The sequence below is a fragment of the Pseudopodoces humilis genome, chromosome 1, assembly GCF_049639895.1.
Source record: "Pseudopodoces humilis isolate 2021_Gansu_Grassland_sample_001 chromosome 1, ASM4963989v1, whole genome shotgun sequence".
NCBI lineage: Eukaryota > Metazoa > Chordata > Aves > Passeriformes > Paridae > Pseudopodoces > Pseudopodoces humilis.
The window spans coordinates 33863398-33889679 of record NC_142200.1 but is presented as its reverse complement, the minus strand read 5'-3'; the positions used below and the strand labels follow the sequence as shown (position 1 = coordinate 33889679).

General features: G+C 38.4%; 2 protein-coding genes and 1 long non-coding RNA gene across 12 annotated transcripts in view; 2 read left to right on the top strand and 1 right to left on the bottom strand.

Moving 5' to 3' along the window:
* The window catches only part of SGK3 (serum/glucocorticoid regulated kinase family member 3), a 56023-nt gene extending 46753 nt beyond the window's left edge, over window positions 1–9270 (top strand). For all 5 annotated transcript variants that reach the window (XM_014256027.2, XM_014256033.2, XM_014256029.2 and 2 more), the window contains 10 exons: window positions 1014–1071; window positions 1821–1904; window positions 2002–2133; window positions 3375–3487; window positions 3701–3737; window positions 3850–3936; window positions 4685–4780; window positions 5626–5781; window positions 6788–6877; window positions 7304–9270. In XM_014256027.2, coding sequence (XP_014111502.2) covers window positions 1014–1071; window positions 1821–1904; window positions 2002–2133; window positions 3375–3487; window positions 3701–3737; window positions 3850–3936; window positions 4685–4780; window positions 5626–5781; window positions 6788–6877; window positions 7304–7474 — 1024 coding nt within the window. In that variant the 3' untranslated portion in view covers window positions 7475–9270. The remainder of the gene's footprint in view (window positions 1–1013; window positions 1072–1820; window positions 1905–2001; window positions 2134–3374; window positions 3488–3700; window positions 3738–3849; window positions 3937–4684; window positions 4781–5625; window positions 5782–6787; window positions 6878–7303) is intronic.
* A 3806-nt stretch (window positions 9271–13076) lies between these two features.
* MCMDC2 (minichromosome maintenance domain containing 2) lies at window positions 13077–22277 on the top strand. The gene is made up of 11 exons (XM_005517112.3): window positions 13077–13272; window positions 14296–14418; window positions 14582–14689; window positions 15936–16064; window positions 16571–16802; window positions 18400–18605; window positions 18919–19085; window positions 19421–19597; window positions 20297–20439; window positions 20966–21075; window positions 21556–22277. The coding sequence occupies exons 1-11, from the start codon at window positions 13176–13178 to the stop codon at window positions 21720–21722; spliced, it is 1659 nt and encodes a 552-aa protein (XP_005517169.2). The 5' UTR covers window positions 13077–13175; the 3' UTR covers window positions 21723–22277.
* Window positions 20524–26223, bottom strand: LOC148185038 (uncharacterized). 6 transcript variants are annotated; one of them, XR_015772890.1, is made up of 5 exons: window positions 26132–26205; window positions 24456–24566; window positions 23521–23626; window positions 21533–21620; window positions 20524–21356 (listed from the first exon to the last, which is right to left on the bottom strand). It is a non-coding gene; the product is annotated as an uncharacterized LOC148185038 (long non-coding RNA). The 6 variants fall into 6 exon arrangements; XR_015772887.1 differs by adding an exon at window positions 24697–24833 and having other exon boundaries at window positions 20524–21620; window positions 26132–26158; XR_015772889.1 differs by having other exon boundaries at window positions 20524–21620; window positions 26116–26223.
* Window positions 26224–26282: the final 59 nt, after the last annotated feature.

The window sequence follows — 26282 nt, the reverse complement described above, 5'->3', positions numbered from 1 at the left end:
AAACTTAATTAAATGGGATTAAAATTAATTTTAAAACCTGAAAAGTTAGAATGACCTTGGGAGTGGTCCCATAGCTTCTGAAAACAAGTTTGGTTTACTGCATGCCAGAGGAGCAACTTGCCTTGTTGGTGCTACAGTTACTGCAGTGGTAACTTGTGTCTCTCTTCTGTGTCTTCTGCAGAGTTTCTGTTCTCAGTTCTGCGTGAATCTGCTTTTCTCCTCAAGGAGATGACTGCTAATTTGGTTTTGCTTTCCTCACAGATTTGTTCTGGGCTAGCAGGAGGAAGTGGTTAATAGATTGCAGTAAGAAATGAAATACAAGAGTCCTTCCCTTCAGGGGCAATAAATAGAGAGGTGTATGGTGATGTAACTTGTTTTGCAGTTTGAAAACACGGATAATTGTTTTGCTGACAGAATTGTATTCAGGAAAGAGTAAGGGAATCCTGGGAAAAACTGAAAGGAGTGGTGATGTGGGAAATGGAAAAACTGAGAGTGAATTTATACAAACACCAAGAAGAGGCAGGTGTTAAGACCTCCCTCCTCTTACTGAAATTTAAAACAAGGGAGGATTGGATGGAGGGAAAAAAGGAAAAAATAAAAGGGAATAGATAACAAATTTGGTCCTTTCTTTCCTCATGTAAGTTTAGAATCCATTTGGACCTCTGGAAGTAAGCTCCAGGAGACATCATGGGGAAATAGAGACTTAAAAATTACAAGTAGCTAGACCATGGAGAATGAAAGAATGGTTATGCTTCTCCTTTACATCATAAGTTTAAACTCAGTAAATAAAGTGAACTCAGAGGATACAACTTGAACACTTCCCCTAGAGGAAAATGGAATTGCAAAATGAAGAGGAGTTGTTGTGTCTGAGGACAGGTCTGCAGAAGCAGTGCTGGGTGGAACAAAAAAAAGGAGAGTGCTTACGGGCCGTTGTGCTACACTACACTGCTGTACAGCTATAAGGCTTATAATTTCTACCCAGATGACCTGTCTCCTTCCTAAATATCTTTCAGTGCTAAACCAACAGACTTTGATTTCCTGAAAGTTATTGGGAAAGGCAGCTTTGGCAAGGTGAGCTTTTATTCCTGTGTCTTATGGTGGTACAAGGATGCTCGCTGGTTTCTCATGCACAGTGACTGGAGACTTGGCCAGAGGTTCCAGAAGTGGTGTTGCTCTAGGGTGGCCCATAAACTGTTCTGTTGGACCCCTGTTGCTGCTGCTTTGTGGCTCTGCCATTTTTTCCCTGGTGCAGCTGTTGGCTGCCTCAGCCACTTGTTAGGACTAATAAAAAGGAGATTTTCCCTTTCTCATTAAGAGCAGTTGGGATCCTCTGTTTCCCCCGGGGAGGAAGGGAGGTACCCCTATGCTTATGCAGCAGCTGGAGTACAAATCGTCCTTTTCCTCTTGTTGTCATGGACTATTTTGTGAAACCTCTGATACTATGGAGCAGTGTGAGCAACAACACATTGAAAAGTGAATTAACTATTGATATTTTACACAAATGCCAAAGAGAATCCCTCTTGAAATCTCCATTTCCAAGTTACTTTTTGTGTTGTCAATTTTCATTCAGTTATCTTTAAAATTTATGCCCCAAAAGTTACAATTCAGTCTTTCATGATACCACTGCCAGGATAAGTTTTTACTGAACTGTAAGCTCTCTCTATTGGCAGTTACATTGTTGATTGAATGTATTAGAAGCAAAGAAACTGTATTGTGAAAAAATTGCATGAACACTTTCCAATTATGCTGAAATGATAAAATATTACTAATAGTATGCGAACTGCAACAATCACATTTCTTCCTTTTTTTGAATTTCACAGGTTCTTCTTGCAAAACGAAAACTGGATGGAAAATACTATGCTGTCAAAGTGTTGCAGAAAAAAATTGTTCTCAACAGGAAAGAGGTTAAGAGAAACAGTCTTTTTTCCACCCACCTCCCTTGTTTTTTCCCTTAATTACAAAATCATTCCTGTTTACTTATTGATCTCTTACTTCTTGCAGCAAAAACATATTATGGCTGAACGTAATGTGCTTTTGAAAAATGTGAAACATCCATTTTTGGTTGGATTACATTACTCATTCCAAACAACAGAAAAGCTTTACTTTGTCTTGGATTTTGTTAATGGAGGAGAGGTATGTGGTGGTTCTGTTTGCTTTTCAGTCTCTCTATTCTGCTAATTCTAGGTGGGAGGAGCAAAATGATCCTTTACAATGGGCTGTGATCAGCAGTCTCCCAATTTTGAAAATCCTGTTACTACCTGCTTTTGCTGGAGACTTCTGCAGCTATTTGGACCCTGTTCCTGTTCTTACTGGCAACTTCAATCCAAATTTATTAATGCTTGTCAGATACAAATACTGTATTTTACAGTTACATAAATTTACCTTTATTACAAATTAATCTTATGATTACATTTTTCACCATGTAACACTGTCTTCCTCTTGCATTCCTCTATATTAACTGAGATGTTGATACTTCAGAAGGGGAAGAAAGGAAACTGACAGCTGAATTTATTATATTGTGTCAGAGTTGGGACAAGATTTGCATTTCTCTCATCGAATGCATTGTCACCTTGCTTAGACTGTATTAGCAAAATCCTGGTTTGCTCTACTCTGAATTGTGGCCAGACTTTAGTTTTGTATTGTTTCAGGCAAAATAAAGTACAGTTCAAAACAGCTTTCAAATTTGAATAGAAAGCTGGGGTGGATTTTTATTTTTCTTGAAGTTTGAAGGCAGAAAGCAGAAAACTTAATTTTTCTTAAAATCTTTACAAGTTGAATGTGCAGTGTAATTGTATCTGTGTGTTTATGATTTAATCTTTGTCTAGATTTTTGTATGTGCTCGAATTATTTGCAGACAGACAATTCTCTAGTAGAACTGATGGATCAGCTTGGAATATACATCTCACACAGTGATCTACATCTAGATTATTTCAGAATACAGTTCTATAAATAATTATGCAAATCTTTGAATATAAGCATTTACAGAACTGAAAGATGACTTATTTGACACCAGGTTATATTCTGCTTGGAGGCAATCCTGCATGATTGAGTCTTGCCAACTTCTGTTCACAGCTTAGTGATTTACTCTAGTTCCTTTTGACTAGTCCTGATTTTAAGGGAATGTGTTTAAGTTACCTATACATCTGAGCTACAAAAGAGAAGCAGGGAAGAGTGTAAAGTAATGACTAAGTCATGCAGTAAAACCAATTGTATTTCATTGAATTCTCTTTCATTGAATCTGTTTCATCTTAAAAAAAAAACCAAAAACAAAAGCAGACAACAAAATAAATTACTCTTCACTGTAAAATTATGTGTTATTAACCTGATTTGTTTTGTCTGTGTAATATTCTTATTTCCTATTTGCATATTTACAGCTGTTCTTTCACTTACAAAGAGAACGTTCCTTTCCTGAGCACAGAGCCAGATTTTATGCTGCTGAAATAGCCAGTGCACTGGGCTACTTACACTCCATAAATATAGTGTACAGGTAAGTTTCTGAAATGTATTCTTGTCCTGAAGAAATTCAAAATGGGAAAAAATACCAAACAAAAAACTCTACAAGAAATCATCTTACCAGAAACCTGAACATAACAATTTCACCAAAACTTCAAGCTTTCAGCTGAAGAATAATAAAACCCCTTGCCTCTGAAGCACTTTTGACTGCTGTTTTGATTTACTTTTACAATTTCTTTTTTATTAGGGATTTAAAACCAGAAAACATTCTCCTAGATTCACTAGTAAGTATGCAAGATTATTTCTGTCTTCTGTGTTCTCTCTCAAAATTGACACTTCTGTGTATTCACATGTTGAGCATGTTCTCTTTTTAACATATCACTCTTTATTAAACAGGGTCATGTTGTGTTGACAGACTTTGGACTTTGTAAAGAAGGGATTGCAACTTCTGATACCACTGCAACTTTCTGTGGGACCCCAGAAGTATGTTGACAACTTTCATGGGGTTTTTTTATCAGTAATAAATGACTGTTGACTATTATTACTGTTTGTGTAACTGGAAGGTCAAATATTGTGTTTTGTACTGCTGGGCGGTTTGCATTCTTTTAACAAGCTGAAACCAAACTAAAGACACACTCCCTACAGATCTGTTCTTTGTTCTTATTAATACAGTGTACACTGCTTGCTACCCACATGGCCATGCCTCATCTCTTCCGTACTGAGTTTCTCCAGCCCTTTTCAAGTACTGTTTTCTCCCATGTCTCCTAACAGCTGGGTATAACAGCTTCTACAGATTTGTCAATATGAATCTACTTACCATATCCTGCCATTGATTCTTAGTAGGTTTATAGGGAATTAATATCTGTGCCTCAGGAAATTATTGCATGTTCATGAAACTTTGAACTTGCTGACTGAGTTATTGAACTCTGTTGTCTTTTTACTGGGAAAACTACACTGGAAAACTTAGAATGTGGAAGGCTTGAACATGTATGATGGATTCACTGAACAGAGAATTGGAAATTTTGGTAATTTGATAAACATACTTTAAATTACAGGAAAGACTTTTGAAGGCAGTGAAAAATGAGTGAGATGTAGTATTTAGCTGAAACACTTGATTGTTATGAAGCAACTTTTCTTGGAAGTGTAGTCACTGTGAAGTGACTACACCCTAGGTTTTATCCATGGTAGCCTAATTCTCTAAACTACTTTTTTTTTTTTTTATTCATTTTAGTATCTTGCACCAGAAGTCATTAAAAAGCAGCCCTATGACAACACAGTAGACTGGTGGTGCCTTGGTGCAGTTCTTTATGAAATGCTTTATGGACTGGTATGTACCTTATATGTAAAGGTTGCTTTCTTCTCCTCTCCCTTTTTATTTGAAGTAACCTTTGTGTGTTGTTAGAGATGCTAACTTGTTCCTAATATTGGAATACTCCATTTAAGCAGATTAACAAATTGTTTTGTACTTAACACAGCACTTATTTTTCTCTTTTGGATTTTACTTTGCCTCTTGGTGTCTGACAGTTCATGGAAAAGCAAAATCGTAGACATCAGCAGAATCAGTAGTCATCAGCAAAATCAGTAGTCATCACTTTGAGGGACTGAGAGTAAATTGAATCAACAGTGATAATAGACAATAAAAAAAACCAAACAGCTTATAAGTAAAATTTTGTCAAATACTGGAATAAATAAAATTAAAAGGCATTTATTTTATTTACGTATCCCAGGTTTTCTCCTAGCTTTTGACAGCATTAGAACAAAGGAATCTTGCTATGTTTCTAGTCATATGTAATTACTCCATTAATAATCTGTTCTAGTTTTCTCAAGTTGTCTCCTCCCTTAGGACTTTAAATAGGGAGATGGATTTGTTTTCCCGTTCTCAGGTTCTTTTCAGGCAAGTTCAGTGGGAGCTTTGAAGCTGGATGGCATCTATGGCTACTTAGGAGTGTGAGAACACATTAGGAGTAAAGGAGGCAGTTAGTGGGAAGTTAACAAGTGTAAAGTTCTGGCAGTGGCCATGACTGAATTACAAGTTAGCAGTGCATAAAAAGGAGATTTCTGCTTCACTGCTAGGAGCTTGTATGTCTTACAGAATCATTTACTGATCATACTTAACATACAAAACAACATTGCATGTGGCTTCAAATTCATGTAGAACTTGTATTTTTTTAGCCTCCTTTTTACTGCCGTGATGTTGCTGAGATGTACGATAATATTCTTCATAAACCCCTGGTTTTGCGCCCAGGAATCAGTCTTACAGCCTGGTCTATCCTGGAAGAACTTTTGGAGAAAGATCGGCAAAGCAGACTTGGAGCAAGGGAAGACTTTGTAAGCAATGTTTACCAAACCCTATTTCATTTAAAGGGACTCACCAAATTAATGTGCACAGCACGGGATTAATAGTTGGAGATAGAAATTGCATTGCTGCATCTGTCTCTATTTTCCTCCTTTTTATTTCTTCAGTAAAGGCGCCAGTGGGGTCTATCACTGGAAGTTGCTGGGGGTAAGAGCAATGATTGGAGTATTTTGAGCTTGGTTGCTGCTGTACTGGCCAGCAAAGGAAAAACACTCACTAAGGTGCACAGAAGTAGGTTTCACTGTTCATAGTGAAACTGGGAAATAATCAAAAGAAAAGACTGTCATGTGGTAATACTAATGATTTGGAAACCAGTTTTCAGGTAAAGTTTTCAGCTGCAAACAGCAGCTTTTTTTTAGCCTTAAAATCATGGCAGACATTTTCCTGGTAAAGCAACAAAACCTTTGTTGGCAGAAAGTTGATGTGAGAAAATTTCTGGTGTCTTCAGAACTGTGTGATGAAGAAGGATCTAGAGTATGTACTCTATCCATTAGTGGTGGGATCTTTGTAGTCTTTGTTTTGCAGTCCTTATGTAATTGGACCTTGTAACTGAGCAATATGAAAGGATTTAGGATAGCTGTTTGCTGCTTCTTAAGTATTAAGTATATTGCAGAGTTGTTGAGGCAGCTACTTCTCAGACAGAGATGTGCTTTACAAAAACTAACAAAACTTTAAGACAGGAACACATACTAACAGAAAAAAAATTCTTGCTCTGTGGTAGACTTCAAGGTTGTTGATTTTAGAGTTTAAAAGCAGAAAGTATGATCTTGGAAGGAAAACTGTTTACAGAGGCAGTCTTACAAATTTGTAATTGCTGTTTTTTCCGACTACAACTTTTATTGTGAAGTAAATTGTGAATAAACAAACTGATAAGGACATGCACATAAGAACTTCCCTATGTGCATGTAATATGAAGTAATGTTTACTACAGTGCATAGGATGGAATTATGAATTATCTAAAATCTTTGTTCGCTGCAGCTTGAAATTCAGAAGCACCCATTCTTTGAATCTCTCAGCTGGACTGATCTTCTTCAGAAGAAGATTCCACCACCATTTAATCCTAATGTGGTAGGTGCCTGGGGGTCGGCAATGGTGTTAGTGATTGCATCTCAGATCACAGAATATTCTGAGTTGAAAGGGACCCACAAGGATCGTCAAGTCCAGATTTTAACTGAATGCTCCATATGGGGACTGAACCCATAAACTTGGTGTTCCTAACACCATGCTCTAAGTAACTGAGCTAATCTCACTAAGAGAGACTTTTCATATTTTTTAAGTTTATCAGATCATTCAGAAAATAGGATTTGGTGAAATCTAACCTAAATGAAAAAATCCTAGCCTTGTAAAGCTTGTGCTTCCTTAAATTTCTTTTACTTAAATAGAATATAACAACAAAATAGACAGCCTTAAGAGTTAAATTTGGAATCTGAAGGATAGGCACAAGTTTAAAACACTGTATTAATTTGATGACTGACAGATCCTTCTGTTTCCTAGGTTGGACCTGATGATATTGGGAATTTTGATGCAGTGTTCACAGAAGAAATGGTCCCATACTCAGTTTGTGTTTCTTCTGACTACAGCATTGTTAATGCCAGTGTCCTAGAGGCAGATGATGCATTTGTTGGATTTTCTTATGCACCACCTTCTGAAGATGGGTTTTCCTAGGAACTTAGAAGCAAAGAGTGGTTTGGAAGTTTTGGGTTGAACTGAAATGTTAGGATTATGGACACATTCTGAAATAGCGTAAATAGTGCCTCGTCTTGTATGTAGGTTTGAAACCTATGAACAAACTTTCTCTGCTGTATAGGAGGAATTTGGGCATTTTGGATGGCTTTCTTTGGGGTTTGAACTGTTTGTTCCTGCTGCAGAAAATATTTTTTAAAACCTTTAAAAAGCATTCTCTACATATTTTTTAAGCAAAAACACTGACTGTTCTCCTCAATCCCTTTGAGTTTACATTCATACCTATGTAATTTGGCTGGCACAAACAGCAGCAAATTTAGTAAATTTATAAATGCTTTTGTACTTATTTACAGTGACTTTGTGCTTGAATTGTAACTATGCAAATTGTCTTTTGTATATCCTGGTTTAAAAAAAGGTAAATGTTTTCCCTGTTACCAGTTTGGAGTATGTGTTAATTTACCTGTCAGCACTTAAACGATATAAGTTAAGGACCAAGAATCTTAAGGACTTCTGCAGAATGAAGACTTGGTTACATAAAACTGGATTGTTGCTCTTGCACTTGCTGAAGTACCCATTGACTCAACTGGATTGTCTGAGGTATGGGGGGTTACTCAAAGCAAGGACAGAACAAATTAACTGGATTGATTTGATAACATTACTTATTACGTGTTCTACTTTTCTTTCTTCCCTAAGTATGTCTATATTTCAACTACATTAAAAGTATTTTTGGTTAAAGCTCTGCTTCTCCAAAGATCTGATATGCAATAATCATGGTTACTTTAAAAGTAAGTCAATTAGCTTTGACATTTTGGGGGTGGGTGGTGAGATGATCATGCCAAATATTAGGGATTTTTCTCACAGACTGGTAGTTTAAAACACTCTTATGTTCCAAATTGATTGTATTTCGGCATTCATAGCTACTTGTCTTAGTGTTCCAGTTTGCACCATTTTTAAATCTTCACTTGATATTGGGGGGGGAAATGTAAATTACACTGATAATTTTAGAAATGTGAAAAGCTATTGTCTTTCTCATACACATGTATGGACAAACATAATTCTGAACAATTTCTGTTTAAGGAAATTTTTTTTAAACAATGCAAAAATTGACTGCAGTTACAGTGTATAAAAGGCATATAATGGTAGTAGTTTATTATATATATTACTTGTAAATAACAACTTATTTTTGTCTGTTACTCCAAAAATGTTCAGTGTTTTTTTATTCATAAATATATTCAGTTAAATGCCTTGATTTTAGAGAAGTATGGTAAGATACCGATACATCATAATGATACGTAAATTAAATGAATGTTACATAAATTTCAGTATCTAAGTCAACTTGGTTTTGGCAAAATAAGCAGCTAAAATAAATACTCCTTATACGTCAAGATCAGATAAGAATTGAGAACCATGGGGTGAAAGTGTATCAAATCATAATTCTTTTGAAGTAAATGTTCTATCAATACACTGATAATGTAGAAGAGTGGTAAGTAAAACAGGATTCCTTGCTTACCTCAAGGGTTATCTTCTGTGGCATAGTTTTCTGCATAGTGGTGATGCTTAGCAGTTGCTACATGAGGTTTTGGAAGAAGTGTTTGGGTAAAAAGTAAGAATCTACATTGGCAGGGGAGGGAGGAAGGAACTGTATCATTTGTGGGAGCAGAATGGTGCCTTAGCACTCATTTTCCATAGTTCTCTTCTGCAAGGGTTGAAAAAAGCTGTTCAGGACAACCAAGAACTATGTGAATCTTTTCCTTGACATTAAAATAATTTGGAAGTAACAGCCCTGGGTTTTTTTTGGGTTGGGGGGGTGGGGAGGTGTTTGGTTGTTTTGTTTTGGGGATTTTGTGTTGTTTTGTTCTTTTTATTTATTTAAATTTTTTTAACATGGCTTTCTGATGGACTGGGAAACAAATTTATGGTATGAAAGGAAGTATTCATTCTCATACTTAATTTTTAGTCTGTATGCTCCTGAAATTGTTGTGAAATTATGTGGCTACTGTAACTACCTTCTCTTTATGGCAAGGAGGTACAGTGCTGTATAGGGATGTGAAGGAGAGGGAATATTTCAGAAATTGTTGTTGTGGGAACTGGCACCCTTTTTAATTTTTGTCTTGTATTCCAAAATGTTCATACCTAGCTGCCTGAATGTATGAAGGGTTTTGGATTTTTTTCTTTTTTGTCAGAATTCAGGGGATCATTCCTTTAAAAAAGAAAAGAAAAAAGGTGGCAATTGAAGTTGCTCCTTGGAGAGCATCTTAATATTTGCTTATTAAGCTTTTTCCTTCAGCAGACTCTCCCTTTTGGCAAAGTGTGAATGTGTTCAGCATATCACTTGAAGTACTTAAGTTCTTTGAACTAAAGGTTAACAGACTGTATAACATCAGGCAATAAAACCTCACAGTATTTCTTGTTCCACATCTCTGTGCATCCCATGAGGATGGTTTCCAAAGACGTGCATTTGGAGGGTTGTAGCTGACTCACCCAGGGCTGAGCTGAAAAAGCGACATCTGAAACACTTGGTAAAGCCTAGAGAGGAGAGTGGATCTGCACAGGAACCGACTGTGCTACTCTTTTCCTGTTTTGGCTGATAGGTAATAAAGGAAGGCAAAATGTGCCTTTTTGTGACTAGTGCAGGGGGTTTTGTTCTGCCTGTCTGGAGTGGAAGGGGATTTGTTCCTCCCCTTGCGGAGAGGGGGAACCCAAGCACCCCGTGAGGAGCAGGCCTTTCTCTAGTGCTGTGGAGGCCGGGAGCGGCGCTGCTGGTGTGGTCTGTGATCTCCTGGCGGGGCGGGGGGAACGAGAGACCACACGAAAGGTGGACTGACTGAAATGCACAATGGTTGTAAAAATGTGAACTGAAATACGACACAGATAGAGCTCAGAGTTTCCCTCCCGTAGAGGTAAGTTTGGGAGTGGCTGGCATGCTAAAGGCAAGTTAAAACAGCCATGTCCCGTGCCCAGCGGCCTGCCCGTGGCTGAAGGCAATGGCTGTGTGAGGCCGAGTCGCCAGTCCCGGTGGTGGCCGCAGGGCTGGGGTAGCTGTGGCTGTGGGGTGGGTTGGGAATTGCCTTCCCTGAGGACTTGCACCGAGCACGGGCACTTCCCGGGCGCGGCCGAGCCCTGCGGGCCGTCGCTCTCACCGCGCCGCTGGCCGAGGGCCTGAGGGGGCGGCGCCGGGAGCGGCATCCCGCGGCTGCCGAGCCCCCGCTGCCGCCTCGGACCGGGCCGCCTTCGCCTCCCCCGCGGGCACAGGGAGCAGCGTGGCGGCGCTGGAGCTGAGGGGCAGCCCGGCCCCCGCTGCTGCCGCCCCAGCAGGGCCGGGGGAGGACGGGGCGTAGGAAGTCTGGTAAATAACTGGTGGAGAGGTCTGTGAGGCAGGGGTGCCGATGGCAGGGAACTGAAGCCACGAGGGAGATGCTGGGTGTCTGTGCCGAGTCACACCTGGCGGTGTGGGGACACCTAGCTGGCTGTGGGGACACTGGTGAGCACCATCACCTTGGTCAGGCTTTATTTTCCAAAGCTTAGGCGACGGCTACTCAGTGCACAGTGAGCGGGACCACAGCTCAGTCCTTCCTGTCATATGTGGTGTCCCGCATGTCCAGCCCTGGTGACACAGGACCCAGGAAGGTACAGTGGATCTGTGTGTGTACATTTCTTTAAGCCCATCTTGCTGAATATTTCAAGGGATGGAGCAGTAATTGTGCAAGTGTAATCCCAAAGACACTGGGGGAAGGAATCCCTATTATAAATTATCTTTTAACTTTTTACTTCAGGCACTAAACACATTCCAGCCCACAGTGTACAGTTCTCAGGCCACAGGGTTTACGCTGCTGCCATACTGAAGTTGAGCTGGAATCCAGTTACTCCTCTTGGATGTTGATTTGTTTGTCCTCTCAATGTAATTTCTCTGAACTCCTGCAGGGAATATATCATATGCTGTGAGCTTTGACTCCTCATCAGCTCAGTAAGTCCATGTCCTACCCATTACCAGGAAGCTAAGTTTTATTTTTGAAGATTCAAGTGTTGGTTCATATTGGTTGACTACAGAGAGGACTAAGGACATTTTTCAGAAGAAAATATGAAAGACATTAGAACAGATGCATATATACAAAACACCATATTTTGGCCTTAGTAATTCTCCTAAATTCTGCAAAGTAGTGCTTCATGGTACAAGACTCTACTCTTAAAAAAAATAGAAAGTTACGTAGGTAATATGCAATGAAAACCATACTAAAGAGCACAGTTAGCCTCCAAACCAAAATTGTAGTTGTGAAAGCTTTGCCAGTGGGAATCAGAATTGTTTGTCTGTGTAAATGCATGGAAATAAGTGCAAGATCAGCACCTTAGGTGTGCGCTACATGAGATCACAGCAGGGTAGGAAAGTCAGATTTTAAGAAAAGAGATGTTTCCCAGTTTCACATTTTTAACAGCTATGACAGACTTCTCAAATAATGGAGATAAAATTTTAAGTCTTACTTTTAATAGACTGATTATAAAATCTACAGGGGATGTGAAATTAAATGGAAACTTTAATTTCATGGATTAGGGAATTAGAAGAGTGAAATAATTCACTGAGGAAAACACTAGAGCATTTTTCAGAAATTTACTCTAGAAATAGGGTACAGTTCAGTCATTGGAAAGAGCTTTGAACTGAATTTTAAAAATCCTTCAAGTGTTGCAGTTTGAAGAAGACACTATTTTAATTTTGCATGGCTTTGTTAATACATACCTTTATTATTACTATTATAGCATGGCCAGTGCTGCCATAATTTCTTCACAGTTTATTCCCACAGTTGGATAAAGAGCACAAAGATCTTGGAAGATGGATCCTGAAATACAGAAAATGAAGGAAGTTGTCCTTGTCTACCTTGACAGAAGTGGTGGCCTTCAGAAATTTGTGCATGATTGCAAAAAATATAATGGTATTACTGAACAGATAGTCTGTGAAATTGATACATAGTGTTACACAAATCTCTGTTACTTTAAGATACTTTTTGCTCCTACAGACTCAAAACAAAGTTATGCTGTTTATCGTTTCATTATTTCAATTAATCCTTCTGACATTGCTGAATTGGATGCAACTCTTGGAAACTATATTCTTCATAATCCCCTACAAGCTGCACAGATTTTTCAGTCAGTAAGTGTATAATAGATATGTAGACAAAAGTGCATCATCTAAATTTTAAAAATATTTTCCTTTCTAAAATGAAATTATTTTTCCATCACAGGTATGCTTTGTAGCTATTAAGACATTATCATTAATTGAACAACTGCAGACAGAAGCCCAGGTGAGTCTGCATTGGTTTTCTCTATTTAGATCTTGAATTTTCTAAGTATAGTGAAATATTAACAAATATTTTTGCATTAAGTTTTCATTTTCCCTTTGGTTGCAGTATTATTTATAATTAAAAACAGCTGGAAGACTCACCCAACCATATTGCAATTGTGACATTAATTAATATGAAACCTAGTTACTCATGTGTTTCTGAAATTTTTAGTTATGTATGTTGTTTGTCCGTGAAAAATAAAGCAGTTTTAAATAAAAATGTTTTTATGATATTAATGCAATTGTATCTCTTCCTAGATAAGTATATTGCTGAAACCAACACATTTGCCACCTTTACCAAGTTATGTTCTGAGTCTTTCTGCATATCCCTTTAATTACACATCTCAAAGATTCTATATGTCTGAAGGGATAGTGATTGCAATGGGAACTATAACAAAATACACACAAGGAGCAAGATTTCTTTGTACTGAGGAAACCTGTCCATTCTCTGAAGGTAGTAAAAAATACAAAAATTAATCAGTACTATTTCAAAAGCTTTTTAATAAATTTGGTAGTAAGATTAAAAACCTAGCCTAACAAAGGTATTTTCCTATATAGTTTTATTATGCATACAATTTTGTAATGAGCACAGCAAGATTTCTGTTAATTGAAAGGAGTGGACTTTCTCAGCACTATTAAATGTTTTGGAAGAATAGATATGCCAGCAATCCCTTTTCCTAATGCTGAAGATAGTTTATAGGAGAAAACATAAGTCACCTGTAAAACCTGAATATATTGAATATCTTAAATATCTTCAGTAGCAATAAAATATCTCAAAAGTAAATAAGCTAAACTAGTAAAATCCCTTTTTCCTTGGAAACTGTTTCTGTCTGTAAAAAAAAAAACATAGAACAATATGCTTAAGTGGCTGGCAAAAGCTACTAGCATAGAACAAGTGATGCTTTGATGAGTTGTTAACTTCTGTGGAACTCCTACTTTGAGTACTATTCCTGAACTGCTTGTACCATTGCTGAGAGAGGCCCTAAGTACTTTTAAGCCTGCTTTTTTTGTTGTTTCTTCTCTAAGAGAGACCATACAGTTATAAAAGAGATGCAAAATCCCAAAGTTTGGAGTGTGCAGATTAAGTCATACAGACATCTTTACGAGGACACGTATCTCTAACGGTGACCATCCATATTCCACATCATTCCCATGCCAGGCAGAAGCCGCAGTGGCTCACTCCTCAAAAAAGCCCAGCCAAGCTGCTCAGCTTGGGAATGTGCAGTAGGAAACCCTGCCATCTCGTGGCCAAACACAAACAATTAGATGCATTCTTTTAGTGGAATATATACTGGAGTATATATTTATATACTATACTATATATAGTGGAATATAAAGGAGGCTCCTCTAAAGAAGCATATAATAAATTTAGAATTTCACTGTCCAGTATTTCAATTGCTTCTGTTTTTCATGGGGAATTTAAAACTAAAGCTATGTCCTCCTTTTAAATGGTTGGTAAATTATTACTTTTTTTTAGGGTTTAGGTGCATCAGAGTGCATTGTCCTGGAGCTACAGAGTCTGCTACAGTGAGAACTGATTTTGTGTGTAGCTTGTGTTCTTCACCACTGCAGGAAGACATGAAATTTAGAGTACTTGGTGGTAGGATCTATGCAATCTTACTTTTAGATCTGGTAGTTTCCTATTTCTGTTTCACAATAAGTAAAATATTTAAGTGGAAAAAGCCCACTTAAAATACACCAGTCTTTTAAAAAAAATATGTTTTCAAGACAATTAACCTTTTCCTTTGCCTTTGTTTTGAAAGATAAACAAGTAGTTGAAATGATTGATGCTAAAATTCTGAATGCTTTGAAAGGATATTCCACTGATAAATCACATTTTAGGATTCAGGCATTTACATTGTTCTTGAGAGGTAAGCTGAACTTTGGAGTTCTGTCAAAAATGTTTTAGAACTGATCTATAATAATCTCTTGCAATTGTAGCTGCTTTTTTTTTTTTTTTTCTAAAATGGTGAAAGTCATAATTTTTATTGCAGTTATTTCTGTATTCCCCTTCCCCCCCAAATTTTATAGAAAGCAGCCAGGTGACAAAGCAGTGTGCACGTATGATTGCAGAGTGTAGACAGCAAAATTATTGTGTCACTTTTACAGCCCCATTTAATTAAAATACCCTGGTCAGCCCAGTAGTGTCTTCTTTTTATCTCCTTTCTACTTCCTTTGGTCATGCTGTTCTGAACTAACTTCGTGTATATTTAATGTCCTTCCTCAATCTAGCTGATTTCACATTCCATCAGGATTTTTGACTACCACTGCTGTCCACTGCAAACATTAAATGATTTCTAATGTTAATAGCTAACTAAAACCACAACTTGGCAACATACTTCCATCAATTCTTAAAAAGACCCCAAATAAACACTAAGACAAGCAACAAAGAAATCCTTTTCCATTCCAAAACTCTATGGAATTATATGGTTCATTTATTGAAAACTAAATAGAAAGAACTAATAGTACTAAAATTATAATAAAAATTTATAGAATAATCTATGGTCAAGATACTGAGAGTTGCATGCATTAAATTTCTCCTGGCTCTAGAGATCAGTGTGGTTACAGTGTTTCTCAGGCTGAGATTGAGATCTGGTTGCATCTAATTTTCATTTTCAAAAAATATATGAGATTTGGTTTTCTAAAGTGCACAGAAATATAAAGGTTCACAAAGCTATTTGTGTGTCTTTTTGAAATCTGTGTAGTTTGTTATCTCCTCTTTATTGTGTTGGATTTTTTCTCTGACATTTTATAAGACACTGACTGATAACAGTCGTTCCGCAAGTTTCAGAGTAGGAAATACACTGGCAAAAAAATATCCATTTTTCTTTTCAATGCAGGACTAAATGCATTGTCCCTTTTCTTTATCATGAAATCTACTTTCCCCTCACCTGGTGTGCCTTCCTTTCCTTTTGCACTAAATGATTAAAATTGTATGTTTCATTTCATTCTAGTCCATCATCAATCTGGCATCCAGCTGTTTTCTGCCAATGTTAATTCACAAAATCAATTGTTCAGAATGTGTAAAAAATTTCTGACCATGTCTTTAAAACTATTTTTATGCCCTAACATATCTGTAGCTTTGGCCCCCTGCACTTAGTTTTTTATTATTTGCAGATGAACTGGCCAATAAAATGACAATAGGAAACCACTACAGAATTATAGGAATTCCAGCTTGTGTACAAAATGGCCTACAAGCAACTGCATGTATAGAAGTCAATAGTGTAAAGCTCTATAAACCAAATGGTAAGAAAGTTCCATTAAAAACTGACTTAAAAAATACCCTGGAAAACCTAGAAAAACATCTTGAGAACTGGTAAAGTTTTTTATTATCTAGAGGTCCAGATCACAAAACCACTTGGGGACCTTCCTCTTAGTCTCAAATGTGTACTTGCTGTTATTTGAGAATATCTACTGTTGCCCGCTTTCCATGCATTGGGAAACTCCCCAGTTATTTACTGTAGTTCTTCAACTTCTCTTTCCATTTCCTTCTATCCATTGGAAAGTACTTTGAAATCATATAAAATGAACCTGATATTTCAGTGTGTTTTTCTTTCTTATTCCATCAGTTCAAGCAGATCATGTCTGCCACCTTTTTAACAGTAAGATTAACAGTGTCAGAAGCTTACATTCTGAATTTGTGCTTAATACAGAGATGTATTTGTTTTTGGGAAGTTTTTGTATCAAGACTCCAATGGTGATTTGTTCTAACATACCTGCATAAGTCTCTTTAATATGATTGTTTCCATTAGGTCCTTCTTTTGTAAGTGAGAATTTTAACTATCTTCTCTCACTGACTTCAAGTTCACGCTGGAGGTTTACTGCTGTTCTGGCCAACATCTTTGCTTCTCAAGTTGTTCCACCAGGCACTTACAATACTCTTAAACTTGCAATATTGCTGAGTCTGGTACAGACATGTGAAAAAGAAAATGCTGATTATCTGGATCTCTTGATTATGACAAGTGACACGCTAGTAACTGACAGGTAAAGAGATTCCTTTTTTTCCATTTAAATTAGAATTTAAAATCTAGTCTTAAAGATAATAGGATTGGTCTTACATGAAAAGCTAGATACTTTGTTTGAAAAGAATATACAAGGCTCTAACTTAGTTAAATATTCAGTTTTTATCCCTGGGACATTTTTGTTTCTTTCAAATGATAAATCTAGATTAGAACTTCATTAATTATAAAACCTCCTAAAATTCTCATACAATTATGGTGAGAATTTAACACTAGCGCTGTTTTGCAGAGCTCATATAAAACATTCTTCTAAAATCAAAACTGAAGGCTGTCCTAGAACAGCCTTTTTTTTGGTAACAAATAAAAGGGCTCAACTTTTCAGACCTCGTGTTAATTTAAGACCTCTTACCACTGACTCCCAGCTATCAGCCTTTTGAAAAAATAAGCAGTGTATGAATAGATACTTACATTTTTATAATTTTCATAAAAACCACTTGAATGAGGTATCAGCTTTACACACAGATTATAAATCTGGCTGTTGTTGCCTTTAAGTATTTTTCACTATGCATTTTATGCATTTACCTATTCATGTAACACAATTTTACATACACTGCAGAAAAACACATGCTACTTTCTCCTTCCATAACTTAAGATCTCTGAAAGGGGCATGAATTTTATTTTAATTTGCAAATTATTCAACCAATTCACTAGTAATTTTTGTTGTGAAAAAAATCCCAAAATTTTGACCACTTCAAAATTTAGCGGTAGAAATTAGTTCAAATTTTCAAAAACATGAACTGCAAGATTTTTTTCCCACGTCAAGACTTCCTAAGAGAAACAGGAGTTCAGTGTTTTAAGAATCAAAACATCTGGTTAATATTAAAATGGTTGCACACTGTAAATCATGATCAATATTGTAATTTGTACTATCTTGCATGTACACAGTATTTACTGTCAGCAGCCTGTCAAAGTAGGCATTTCCTACGTATTTCCATTGGTGCAATACCCTATTTACTAATTCTTACTAATTTTACTTAGTAATTTTCTCTCAGGTCCCAATAGTATGACAAACCTAGCTCTGATGTCTTAAAATTGTTAAGAGCCGTTGATTGTGGAACCAGGCACAATTTGCAACCTCTCTGTGCCAAAGAACATAGTACAGGAGATGAAAAAAATATTTTATACCTTCTTTCTCCAAAAGAATTGGAGGGGAGTGTGTAACTGAGGAAGGCAGAGCTTACAAATTCCAGCCTTTCCATTTTTCCCAGAAGTCTAGAATTATTAATCCTCTAAACTTTTAAATCACTGGAAAAGTTTCTGCAGAACAGGAGTTAATGTGGGGTTAAATTACGAGAAGTCTTTGATTTCCTAGGAATTACTTCTGCAACCCATGATTTGCCTCATGTTTAATCCATGAGAAATGTAGTCTTGATGACAGCTGTTGGGAGAGCAGGCTTGAACCTCTACTTTTGTATTCAAAGTTAAACAATTAGTTTTGATGCTGGCTTCATGTTAAGCGTTTTTTGTTGTTGTTTCTAAGTGAGTCTTAATACTTACTAAGGTTTTTTAGAAGTGAGTAATTTTAATAATTTATGACTGACAATATTTATTTAACCCTCCAGGCTTCTGAATTACAGCTTATGTCTTCTGCCTCGTGGCATACGACACCCACCTTCCAGTGACATTTTTCCTTCTGTGTCCAAAGATAAACATGGAACTGGAAGTGCCAGTATTCAAGCCTGCAGTGCTGTGCTAGCCAAGGGTGGCATCTGTTACATAGGAGACTTAAGTTCATATAAAAAGGATAAACTTGAACTTCTACAGTCTGGTAATCTCCCACCTCCTAACAAATGAGGGGACAGAACTGAATAAATATGCAAATTCAAGGCTAGGTTTGTTCCCCAACAAATTATGGCCCTCAAAATGCTGCAAAAATCTGTACAGTTTTTAATGGGTCTGTGTAAGACACAAAGACAAAAAAGCCATGGTCCTGTAAACTTAAATCTGCTACACCACAGACATTCATTAATCATAAAAATTCAGCAAAATCATAATTGTGACTGATTTCAGATGTGTATCAGACTAGAATTTATATCTAAACTATATATCTCACATAACTGATGAATTTTGTCTTATCCTAGTGCTAGAGAGCAGAACAACAACAGTATTTATTCCTGGGAAGAAGTATGGAGAAGAGGCTGACCAGCAAGTTACTATTTCAGTTCAGACCAACTTTTGGTCCTTTGTAGATATGGACTCTTCCTCAAAGAAACATATACAAAAAGAGAATTTTCTAATTGGACAGATGGTAAAGTACATGTGTTATTATCAGAGGAACTGTGCTAAAGCTGTAATTTGTGTTTATTTCCACCTATAATGAAAACAATAAAACTTGTTAGTATTTCCAAGAAAGTCACAACTTAAGCAACTTTAAATCAAGTATCTTCTAAAATGAGATAGTTTTCCCAAAACAGTAGGTTTCATTCAAACAAAACTTTACCAAGTATTACAGGTATAATTCATTAGATAATCTTGCAGTGTAAGTGGATATAGGATATTTCAGTTATAAAACACCATGATGCTTCTACAAGTCAAAAGCCCAAAATAAAGTAGATGTTTTCTTTCTATGGGTCTTTTCTTTAGGATGTGAGTTTGATTCCAGTTAACCTTGTAGATGGTTTTGGGCTCCTGATCTACAATGAGTTTCCTTCCTGTCGCCTGTCTTCTCCTGTTGTACATCAAATCTTGAAAAAAGCCATTAATCCTGAAGCCATGCTGTACAAAGTATCACATCAGTTCAGAACACAGGATTATGAGGAGGTAACAGATTATACGCAGTAACTTAGAAATGCATTCTATTTGTGAATATCATACTGGGTTTGGTATCAGAAGGTTCTCTCTGCTGTCTGCTTACTTTTAATACTCACTTTCTACCCTTTCCCCCACCATATTTCCACTTGCACTATTAGGATCATTGACAAAAGCAGCTTCAGTTTTTGAAAAGGGTCAGTGTATAAATACAGTTTAAGCATGTTTCTGGAAAATGTACCAAGTTAACATTCATATGAGAACAGACCTTAAGTATTTTTGACCAAAAAGTTTACAATCAGTAGTAGAAGTTAATATTCCATTCTAATTCAGTTGTCAGTATCTGTAGCATAACAGATGATTCCCCCCAGAAGTGTTCAAGGCCAGGCTGGATAGGGCTCTGAGCAACCAGGTCTAGTGGAAACTGTCCTTGCCCACTGCAGAAGTTGGAACTGGATAATCTTTAAGGTCCCTTCCAACCCAAATCATTCTATAATTCTGTTTACTATCAAAGACCTGTCCTTATTATTATCCTTTATATTTTCCTTATTCGGCATAGCCAAATGGTGACAGCTGTTTTTACTATTAAAACTATTGGCAGAATGTATTGTCCAGCTTGTATTACTATACCACTGGTATATTAAATGGTGTGTAAATAGGTCAATTCCTTATTTTCCAGTTACATATTTAAAATGTATGCCCTCTCTCTAGTTTATTTTGTTTGCTAGGAATCTTCATGTTGAACTGAGTTCAGAAGCAGAAAGTCTCATTCAGGGCTATTATCTTGGAAGTCGCAGGGTGAGAAGAGATTCCATTCATGGATCTACATTATCAGCCTCTGCACTAAAAATTCTGTATGTCCTACTTTCCATTTTTAAAGAGAAATTGTGCTTATCTGTTCAGGAGCTTGTTTAATAAAAATCTACATAAGACTCATGTTTTGAAAAGTTCAAGCATAAATAATCTTATTTCCTATTTATTAATGCCATTTATTTCATATATTGACACTGCTACAAGAAACCCACATTCAACTTTGCCAGGCAAAAAAAAACAAACCCTAAACCCAGCTATTTACAGAACTTGTATCATTATTAAAGCTATCTAGAAAAAAAAAAAAGGGATTTAAATATGTACAGTTTTATTACGGGAGCAAAAAAAGAATTAATGGATAACATGCCCAGTTCCACTTTTCAGCACAAGAAGTTAATGTATAATATATATTTAGTCAGTGGTAAGTGTAACTGCAGAGCTGAAATACTAAAGAAAACACACCAGTGTTAACTTTTAGTTTACACAAGTGCTTGACACAAGGCAATAATACACATTGCATTCATGCCTGCAGTATGTTTTATTTCTGACATGCTTATATTAATCTCTTAGGATTTCACTGGCTAAGGCTCATGCCAAGCTCAGTTTAAGACAGAGAGTACTTGAGGAAGATGCAGTGATTGCCATCTTGTTACTTGAGTCATCGCTGACCCTAAAACATGGTAAATAATGCACAACAGTGCCTTAGTCTTGGGTGCATCACTGTCACATTTTGTCAGTCTGAAAGAAGTCTACATCCATTGACTGCAATAGCAGGTAATATCAAATCAGAATCCAGAACTTCCACTGTTGAAGACTGGTATTGGAGAACTCTGTCAGTTTGTCTCAGTGCTATATGTAACAAGGCCACAGGCCAGCAACAAGTCTGTCCTTCATGCTGGTTTACTTAAGGCACTGCTCCTCCAACACTGGCTAAGGTTAAACCAAGGACAGATTTTCCTTCCTGGGGAAACCAAAAACAAGGGTTGGATATTTTTTTGTTTATTAAGCATCAGTCATTTGTTCACACACCGATTTGGATGCAAGGTAAGAATTATGATCTAGGATTGCATTACTCCAACTAATTTGCATCACAGCTCTTTTTTTCCCCTCAAAATTCTGGCAAATATCAAGTCTTACAGCTTAATTTCTTCTTTGCCTAGGCACATCTGCATTATGTGTAGCACCAAATCCTGTATTTCCATTTGACCTCAGTGATGAAAGCTCCCTGCAACAGAGAGATATTTACCTCATGCAGTGTCACCATCAATTGCTGAAGTTTATTGCTGCCTATAGCCCAGGAATTCACATTAACACTAATGAAGAGTAAAATCTCCACTGTAAGTAAAGCCTGAGGCTCTGGCTTTTTGAGAGGCTACAGTTAGAAATACAAAATTACTAAAAACTTAGAAGACAGTTCAGTGATGTTTTACCAAGGAATAAAGCATAGCAGACAGGACCTGAATTACAAGTTTTTTGACTTATTTGAAGGGAGGAGGGATGTCTTCATCCTGGAAAACCATGGCTTCAGAATACAGTCCTAACCAGAACTTGTCTTCCTGGCTACCACTCTCCATTCACAGTTATGCAAGAAGTAATTTAGGGTTTGGGATTTTTAATAAGACTACAACTAAAAATTAAACCACCAGTTCAGAATCTAATGTTTTATTTCAGCTACCTCAATTCTGCGTTTTTTCTTGTTACTTCCTTTCAAATGTATCAGTCAAAAGGTTAAGGAATTTTAAGAACATTAAAACTCTTCTTTTAATAGTTTAAGTCGACAGTCTTTACTTATGGTATATAGATTTTGAAATGTATAAAATATTATCATAGTGCTTCATGTTCTGTCTTTTTTTTTACGTTACCATGAGATTAAACAAGGATGCCAGACGTTCCTGCAACCAAAACAAAAAAGCCTGCAAAACAAACGAACTACAAAAAGAAACCCACCAAACCACCTCAACCTGCAAAACCCAGTGTTTCCACATTACTTTATATGGACTGCAGGGGACAGTAGAGTGCTACAGTTAGGTAAAAAAATATTAGACAACTTTTTAGGCAGACAGCTCAATGAGTTCAACTCTACCTCACTGTAAAAACAAATGAAGAATGCAAAGTAGGAGATGAGGTGTTTGGAACACAGTATGCTTCACCAGCTATGGGCTTTCCTGTGTTTCATCTTCCTAGTAAGGATGTAGCACTAGACATAATCCTCAGCAAGACTTGTATCCAAGACATACACATTAAATAAAAAAGCTGCAGTAGAATTGTACAGATTTCCTGTCAAATCTGGACAAGCTGAACACTTAAGGCTTGTTTTACTCCTACCCAGGACATCATCCAGCAGGATCAGAGTGCTAGTGCTCCCATAGCCTCAAATAAGTTACTGAAAACAGAAATCCAAGATTTTATTCATACCCACTGCTAACATCGTAAACACTCATTTAGGCAACAAGAATTTCCCCACATTTTAATCTTTACCTTATTCACTTTTGATCCATTTATTTGATACACTCAAATTCATACTAAGTTCTGAGACTGGCCATAAGGCTACTCTTCTTTCTAGAGTGACACTATACCCTGAACTTCATTCCAGGATTACAATTTTCAGTGAACAGTTACTCCCCTGCCATACTATGGAACCAAGCAGTATTTCTGATGAGCAAGAACGGCAATGGAAGCATTTCCAAGTGCATTAGAACTCCACATTCCAGACTGCTGTTTTCAAGCTAGGAACATTAACAAGTTAATTTCCTGTACACTTAATCTTACACAAAGGCATTACCCTCACTGGCACTTCAGATCTCAAGATACACATCAAAAAACATTCAGATGGGTAAACGGCAAAAGTCTCATCATTATGCCAGAAAAATTACTCTTTAAGGGTAGACTGAAATCCTTTATAAATCGCTATCTTTGAGAAGCAATATTAATGGCTTTTCTGCAAAAAGAGCACATTTTATCCTTGCTTTTCCCCAGTTTCTCCCATGAGCTCTTAAAAACAGGAAGACTTGTAGCAGTACTACAAGGAACTGATGTGGTTGCCAACATGGCCAGTACAGGCTTTCCCCAGATGGCAGTACAGCCTGCAGGAGCCTGGGTACTCTGACAATAAAAAAGCAACTGACCTCCTTAAACACCCACACTTCGACAAGTGGGTGAACTCTCCTGTTGGCCCTGTGTGCATACACAAGGCTGGAAGACGGTGGAGGTGGTCATCTGATGTCACAGAGCCTTAAAAAAAAAAATAAATAAAATCAGAAATGACAGGAGCAAATCAAAGTGGAAAACCCCTACAGATTAGCTGGCACATCAGATATACAACACTGCTCATCACAGCCTTCAGATGGGTAAACGGCAAAGGGTCATCATCACTATGCCAGCAGTTTCCTGCCTACGTAAAACTGCTTTTTCCAGATACTAAATACAAGGGAATTGTTTAAGTTTGTCTCAAGACTTGTACTTCCACAAGCTGAAGCAGATCCTTCGTTTTAACTCTTAAGCATAGAACAGATTAAGCACAGCCAAGAACAAGAGAAAAACTGCTCTGTTTGGGCACAAAAATGCAGCTCCCTCTCTTACACTCAAACCCCAGATGCCAAGTATCTTTCTAGAGGTAAAGCTCACTACCAGTCACCTTTCCCTTTGGAATATGTTCCAAAACTGACACAGTTGAAGTGCCAGCACGGACTGTGAGCGTACTGTTTTTCACTTAATTCTCTCCCTTTCAACTAGCATCCATGAAGTCTTCAAATGAGAAGTCATGTTTTTCCAGTTAAAAACTAGGTTCTCTGATACGTTCAGCGTCAGAAGCCTCTCCCTTCTGACTCCTTTGGGATTCTTGGATTGCACCTGCTTTGTTCTGGGAAGCAAGCCTTAGGAGATTTTATAGCTGCCATAATACCTCCTGTTAGGATTTCAATCTCTTAACCCTACATACAATCTTATGTCTCCTTTTTCCATCTGTAAGGGACTTTCCAAGCCATTAAACAGCTTCAGAACTCTTGATCTGCATTTCATGATGCTTCCCTCAACAACTTTAAGTACAGTAAGAAATACTTGCTTTTGTAGCTCCAGAATTCATGTGGCATCTTTCTGCTTGCAAGGCATGGCAGAGTCCAGACTGAGGATTCCCAAAGCCAGTAACAAACTCATCTTGAGCTTCACTTTCTGCCTAAAAAAAATGAAAATATGTTTGATTCAGAGAGCTCCATTGCTGAGCCAGTAACAGAAAGCACTAACACTTCTTTGGGAACAGAAAGCCAGTCCAAGAAACACCAACCCCACACTCTCTTTCTAATTACCTGGGATAGACAGCGCATCAGCTGAGATCAATGTTAAGCAGAGGCACGACCATTTTCCTTAAACAGTGTGAGGAATGACTGATTGCAGGACAAGCACAGTGCTTCTAATGACCAGCCAGGCTGGGGAGAGGAGCACCCTGGCAAGGAACAGCCTTTAACTTAACCCCAGTTCACGTGTGACACCCTGGGGAACTCACTGACGTTTTACCACCAGTTGAATTGAGGTCAACACTCACACTGCAGTCTGTAATGCAGGAGAGCATTACCCCAGAGGCTGCTGATACTCTTGGGGCCCTGTCCCTGCCCAACCCCACCAGTTAGGATCTGTGCCTATAACCCAAAAAAGGGCATAGTCTGGGTCACCTCACAGCCCTTGCCCAATTCCCTAAAGGAAAAAGAAGGTCATTTATCTTTTGGATTATGACAGACATTTGCTGATGAAAACGATCTGTCAGCAAAACCAAGTGTATTTGAGTGTCCAATCTGTCATTCCTTTCAAGACTTGATGTGCCAAGAGACAGCTCGAGGTAAGCACCACGTGGCACACAGTAATTAGGTCCATCGCGGACTCCCACGGCACCCGCTCTCCTGGGCAGCCTGTGTGGCTGCAGTGTCAGCCTGAACTACTCCACCCTAGCGCCCAGGGGAAACACAGGCACAGTTACGGCAGCATGACAATCACTGCTCTTCCAAGTGACAGCTCTGGCTGTTTAGAAAAGCACCTGCAAGCTGTCCCTGCAATTCCTGAGATAATGGCCACTGCTTTGGCCTGCCATGTCGGGATTTCTCACATTAACCACATGGGAGCATTTCTAATTCCTCTGAGAAGGCCAGAAATCACCCCACTGTTCAGACGAGCATTTGCATGGACTGCTGAGCTAGTTCCAAGGGGCACGGTGGAGGTCGGGCGGCTGAGGAATCACACGGATGGCTGCGGATCCACACGGCAGGATCACGGAATCACAGAATGTTAAAGGTCCGGAAACGAACCTTAGCGACCATCCAGTGCCAACCCCTTTCTTGCCACGGGCAGGGACACCGCCCACTAGACCAGGTTGCTCAAGGCCTTATCCAACCCGGCTTTACACACCACCATGGGCTGGGGCACTCAAAACCTTCCTGTTCCAAAGGCCTCACCACCCTCACAGGAAAGAATTTCCTTCCAATAGCTAACCTCAACTTCCCCTCTTTCAATTTGTACCTATCAGGCTCGGCAGCCGCTGCTGCCGCTCCCACGCCCGAGGCCGGGGCACGGCGGGACGGTTCCCAAGCCACGGATCAGCACGGGCACGTCCCACGCCCGGGCATTCCCTCCCTTCCTCCCAAACACCGCTCGGGGCGCCGCTCGCCAGCCCTGGATCCGCCGCCGAAGGGGCCCCCGCAGACACGGGCCGGCTCCCGCCACATCCATCCACGCACCCAGCGAGGCACGCACCCCGACCAGAGGCGGCAGCTCCGGTTCTCCCCTCGGAAAGGGCGAATCCCGGCCGACATCCCGCTAAATACGCGGCGCTCCGGGGCGGGGCGGGCGCGGCGCCTTCCGGCTGCGCGCGCACAGGGACGCGGGGAAAGCGGCGAGGGGCGGG

Bases quoted from the DNA above. Each gene is read 5' to 3' on its own strand.
- MCMDC2 (XM_005517112.3), top strand. From the start codon at position 13,176: ATGTCTGAAGGGATAGTGATTGCAATGGGAACTATAACAAAATACACA. The intron at 14,419-14,581 runs GTAGGATCTATG...TTGTTTTGAAAG, and splicing joins GAAATTTAGAGTACTTGGTG to ATAAACAAGTAGTTGAAATG. The intron at 19,086-19,420 runs GTAAAGTACATG...TCTTTTCTTTAG, and splicing joins ATTTTCTAATTGGACAGATG to GATGTGAGTTTGATTCCAGT.